The following is a 6,000-nucleotide window of genomic DNA, read 5'->3' on the forward strand; positions in this document are numbered from 1 at the left end:
GATGATTTTACAAGTGGTATGAAGGGTATGAGGAATAAGGAAAGGAAAGAGAATACATAGGAATGGCAAAGAGAAAATGGATTAAAAGAAAATAAAGGCATCAGTCATGTGTCACATAAATACTTTACTGGATGACTGAAATTATTTGAAATCCTTATATTGGAACACTCAACACACAACTATATTTACAAGAAATTAAGAAGAATTTGACAGATGTGAAATTTTAGCTATTTTTGAGTAAAAACAGGATTTGCTTTAACAAAATAATTAGTCTTAAGGAATGTTCCCAGTCTTCTGAGGCTATTGCTTTCTTTAGAACTATTAAAATATCTCAACCAAAAAAAGGAATAAAAGAAATACAGCTGGCTATAAAGAGCCACTTGAAAGGTGACAGGCACCTATGGTTACAGTAATCCTATTAAATGTTAAACTTCAATGCCTCAATTGAAACTTTGAAGTTAATATTTCATTAGGATAAAAAGTGAAAGAGCCAAGAGGAAAAAAAATGATACTTTTACTGTTTCTTTTATCTGGATACATTTTCTCTAGTGCTGAATTCATAGTAAGTGAGTTAATACATATGTTTAAAATAATAAACAGAAATTCAGGTTCATTCAAGATCAGCTTTGACAGGAACCCACTGAAGTATAGGACACATATTATGTATATCAGAGAAACTCTTAATAGAATTATCATGCCCATTGTTCTGTGTATCCTGAAATTAACAATAACCTAGTACAAGAAATTCAGATATTTATGGTCACACACACATGCATAGTTTGCCACTGTACTTACTTTTGGTCACGACACCCTCTAAGTGGATGATGTTAGGATGGTCAAACTGCCCCATGATACTTGCTTCCCCTAGGAAATCTCTGCGCTGTTTCTCAGTATAGCCTACTTTAAGGGTTTTAATCGCCACAGGTAATTCTCTCTTTCCTGGAAGTTTCAAACGTCCACTACAAACTTCACCAAATTCACCTTGTGATAAAGATGTAGAAAACACATAAACTCATTAAATATCTTTACTCTAAAATAGTACTCTGAAGTTCTCTTAGAATAGTAAGGTTTAGACAAAACAAAATTAAATGGGAGTCCAAATTTCCTTGTCATTGCTGAAAGACATTAATGGTCCATAGGGAAAGAAACACCTATGGATGATCATGAAACACTTGGGGGTTATTAGTTTCATCTGTCTTACATATAGAAACCTTAATGGAAACATTAGAAAGAAACCAAAAGCAACTGACTGAAAACCACTTCCTTCTTCCTTTGCTTTCTACTCTAGCAGTGACACTAATGAGAAAATAAGAAAAGATCATAGCAGGACAAAAAGGAAACAATCTTAATGAAGAGATGACCCATACACAAAATAATTGGATACTTGAAATTTGTAAATCTTTCTGGGCATTACAAATTACATATGTATGAAATATAATAAATAGTAGATAGTAAAACACCATGTTTGAATATTTATTTTTGCTGGTTTATTTTTTTCATAAGCTAGACATTTGCAGGTTTAAAAGTATGAGCTATGTAGAGGGTAGTAGTAAAATATGATCAATTATATATCACTTTGAAAGCAAGACAATTACAGAAGATTAAAAACATCTTGAGTTAGATCAGAACATCGATATATTACATTCTATAATATAAACACAAGTTAAAAGTCCGAATTAAACACACTGTCTTACCTGCTCCAATAACTCTTTCAATGGTGATGCATGAAGCTTCTATCTCCTTGGCAAATTCATGGACAGCTTGATTGGGGTCCTCATAGGTATGTGGATCAATATAAGTTCTTACTCCTGGCAGTTTAACTGCAAAAATAAACGGGCATTAAAATAGAAGTACTGGTGATGGATGAGTGAAATTACAAATGTTATTAACGTGCAACTATGGCTTACATCCGTAATTTCTAGAAGTGGCAGAGCTGCAAGGACAGACTCTTCTCCTGAGTTATAGGAGTAATTTGTACAACTATCTCACTTTTATAACTGTAGAAATCTGAATTGCTGGCATGCACATGAAGTGCATATGTGAGGAAATATTTGAATAAATACATCTTTTAGCAGTAATGTTCAGGGAGTCAGTCTCTGAGGCAAACTAAGACACTTTTGCTTACCAAACTGAACAATGAAATGCTATTGGCTTAGTCGCCGGTTTGTTCTATTATGCTTTACTTAAAAGCTCATCACAGATTAGTTTTTATAAAAATAATTTAAAACATTTTCTGGTGCTTTGGTCCTATGACTGTTATAGAAGTCAAAAGAAAAAAAGAAATTTACTCTATTTTTTACTGCAGGGCATTATACAAGTCTCTCATATTCTATGAGCCTCAGTTTCATTACATTTTAAAGACTACCAATATTATCTTCAATGATATTTTTTGAGAATAAATAACATTAAACAAGATAGGACTAAAAATGGACTCAAAACTTCTTTCATGATTTTGATATGGCAGAATGACAAAAACAAACAAACAAACAAACAAAAAACCCCACTCTTTTTGTCATTTACTTGGCAAATCAACTCACACTGTACTCTTTAAAAAGGAACATATTGTAATAATAAAATTAGAACCCATTTAGGCTAATTTTTAAAGCTCATGAAGAAAACTTGATTTTCTGCATTTCTTAAAAGTATAGTCTTTTTCAAGTCATTTGAACCAAGGTTGCTGTTACAGGATCTGCTCAGGGAAATTCCTGCCAAAATGCTAGAAAAAAAAAAGAAAAATTTATTCATTTATTCTGGTGGTTTTATCTAATGATATATTTCTATTGACTATTGCTAGGAATTAGAATTGGCCGGAAATACAGTTTGATATATAATAACTTTTTATAAAGCAAGAAGTTTTTGTTTTCATTATTATAAGGAGAGTTTGCTTTAAAGAACTGAAAAAACCATTAAGCTATTGCCCAGGGTCAGCCAGCAACACTGCAAGCCCAGGAATGTACCAAAACACACTTTTTAACACAATATTTTTGGTCAGTTTTTACAAATCTTTGCCTGAAAAGTAGCCAAAGTAACAATAAAGTCTCCCCTACTTTGCTTCATTTTGATTTTTTTTTTAAACAGTTTGCTTACTGTGCCCATTATGAAAATGCATCTTTTCCTCTTCCGGGTCTTGTTTGGCTTTGCTGTAACCACACCGCCTGGAACAGAGTGAGCCAACATTAGCCACGTCTCCCACGCGGTGAATCACATCAAGCCCAGAAGCACACAACACAATTGAAATGACTGCAATCTTAAGTGATTTTCACACCAGCAGGATGGAACACCAATACTCTTGGATGAATCATATTTCTGCAGCCAATATGGCTTATTTCTGCCCAGATTCCACTGAGAAGTCTGAAGCTCTCCAAATCTATTTTTAAACATCACTTCACCATACACCACACACCAGACACTTCTCTGTTGCCTTCCTCCTTTACTTTTTTTAACCACCTCTGAGGCCCCTGCCTGCCTTTTTCAGATGAGCTGCCCCAATATGCCTCTGATTCAATAGTCTCCTCCTTTCAGCACCTTACATTATCATTTTTTAATTTTTTTTTCCTCTTGTTTTGGAGTTTTTAGTTTCTCTGCTGACTCTTTTCCCCTTGCACCCACTCAGAGATCACTGAAGAGTCCCCAAGGTTTGCAAACCCTCTCAGCTCCACTCCCCAGTTCTTAGTCTCTCCTGTTTTTCTCTTCTTACTAATTTGTAAGTCATTTTAGATCTGCTCTTATTACTTACAAAAAGCTTCCCCTCTAATGTTCACTGATGACATATTTATCTCTAAATCTAATGACTTTTTCTTAATTTTTAATCCATGATTAATTGAAATCCCTAACTATTCCTTTTCTGATATTTCTTACTGCTCTTTTCATTTATATGGACAATTCCCAATGTCCTCTGCCCAGGCTTCTCTGGTTCTCTACTATAGATCTATCCATTTCCATCAATTTAATTAATCTCTATCCCTCTGATTTTATCCTTTCGAGAGTTATATTTTTATTTCTTGTAGATTTACTTTATAAGAATATTCCCCAGGCATTCCACTCAATAGATTTGGGGAAACAAACAACAATGACAGTATCTTTCTCTTTACTTTCAATCTTGATCTGCTGCCTTCTTTTCCTCTTAATAACACTTCCATGGCTTAGTACCTTAAGATCAAAGCCCTATGCTTGTGTACCTCACAATAAACGTGTTGTCAAATTCCAAGCATTATATAACATAAAATCTTATGGTCCATCTCGTCCATCTCATTAGTTCTACCCCTTCTTCAATTAAAGCCTTGTTATTTTTTTCATTTGGATTACTATCAGTGCCTTTGAACTGATGCCCTTGCATTCTATAACTGCTTTCCTGAACTATATTAGACATGGCTATAGCCACATTACCATAAATAAAGTACCCTGCTATTATGTTACCTCTCTCCTGAAAACATTTCAATAAAAATGTAAATATTCCTAAGTGTAGCCCCAATGCACACTTCCTACCTCATCTCCAGGATACTTCTCCATGCTTCCATATGTTCCTATATACTGGTTCCTACACTTAGGATGCTCTTAACAATCTCCAATTAATGTAAGTCCAGTTCAATTGTTGCCTTATGTTTTTTTCCTCCCCCCATTACCACGGCTTATTTCAATCTTTCTCACTATGAACCCAGTAGTTTTCAGTATTCCTCTCATGGTGAGATTCCCAGTCAACAATACAACATAGTCATTTGAGAATAATTTTTGGTTCTCATGTTTTATTGTTAGTTTCTTAAATAGCAGCAACTACTGTTCATCTATAAATTTTTGAAGTCACTTGGCACCTAGATCGGACTTGGCACCAAAAATATGTGTCACGTTGATGAAATGAATAAATGAATGAGTGGATGATATTCTGACTGAGTCTACATAATGACGAGTGTTTGAGAGAGAATAGGCTGATGAATACTAAAGTACATGAACAACAATATAACGTTAAAACTATTGACCAAAATAAAAATATTTTAACTACTTTTAGTGAAACTCCTATGGAGGTGAATTTATTATTCACAAACTCTTAGAAAAAAATTGTGTTTATCAAGAACAAAATTTCATTTATTTCTGCATAAAGAAAATACAGCTGAAATGTCAGAGTGACAAAATATTTTCATTAAAAAGTTGAGTGAAAACTACTACTGGATGTAAGGGAGGCGGCCAACTGACATGCACTGAGGGACTGTTCTTGGTTTCATATTCTAAAATGTTTCTTAAATATGTGTATATTTTGATGTAAAAATAAAACCTATTGTATTCTCTATCTTTCCTAGTGTATAATTACACATTATACAAAATAGATTACAAAACCTGTTTTTGTGCCATTTTTGATGAAAAATATAGTTATCTTAATTTTATCATGTTAAAGAACTAGCAATTTATTAGTAAATTACAGTTAGCAAAATTTGAATAAACGTGAAATGAAATAATGTGCTTAATACATATAGTGTTCTTAGGTGAGGAGCATCACACAACGGCAATCTGTGGCCTTTCAAATAGTATTCAAAACACATAGATGCAAGACATCTTGAATCACTTCACCACAGTGAAATGGAGAGAAAAAACAAATATATGATATCATCCTGAAGTAACAGTTGATCTATTCAAGCTGATATTTAAGTTATTTTAATATTGTTCATAATTTTAGGTATTACATTCTTCTTTCAATTGATGTATGTGCCTTTACACAGAAGGTAGTGATACTGTTTTTTATTTTTAACAATATTCTACATACAATTGTGAGAAATCATCCTGAGATTTACGTTATGTAAATAACACTGACAGAAAACTTCATTAAAGGAATTCTAGAGAGACTTAAAAAGTATACAAGTTCTTGCAGTTTACATTAGAAAACAAACATCCATGCCACCTTCAGCTCTCGTACGTTCAGAAAAAAATTAAACTTTGAAACTTGTATCCTCTAATAGTCTTTATCATCAAATAAGTCTCACGGATATTTAAATTTCATGCAAATTCCTTATA

General features: G+C 33.2%; 1 protein-coding gene across 1 annotated transcript in view; it reads right to left on the bottom strand.

The window, feature by feature from the left end:
* Positions 1 to 4,509, bottom strand: part of LOC120861595 (ephrin type-A receptor 5) — a 58,089-nt gene extending 53,580 nt beyond the window's left edge. The window contains exons 1-4 of the mRNA XM_040237319.1: positions 4,486 to 4,509; positions 3,088 to 3,247; positions 1,695 to 1,820; positions 796 to 981 (exon numbers count right to left, since the gene is read on the bottom strand). Of these exons, the coding sequence (XP_040093253.1) occupies positions 796 to 981; positions 1,695 to 1,820; positions 3,088 to 3,247; positions 4,486 to 4,509 (496 nt within the window). The remainder of the gene's footprint in view (positions 1 to 795; positions 982 to 1,694; positions 1,821 to 3,087; positions 3,248 to 4,485) is intronic.
* Between the last annotated feature and the right edge of the window lie 1,491 nt (positions 4,510 to 6,000).

Source organism: Oryx dammah, unplaced genomic scaffold, assembly GCF_014754425.2.
Source record: "Oryx dammah isolate SB20612 unplaced genomic scaffold, SCBI_Odam_1.1 HiC_scaffold_3, whole genome shotgun sequence".
Taxonomy (NCBI): Eukaryota; Metazoa; Chordata; class Mammalia; order Artiodactyla; family Bovidae; genus Oryx; species Oryx dammah.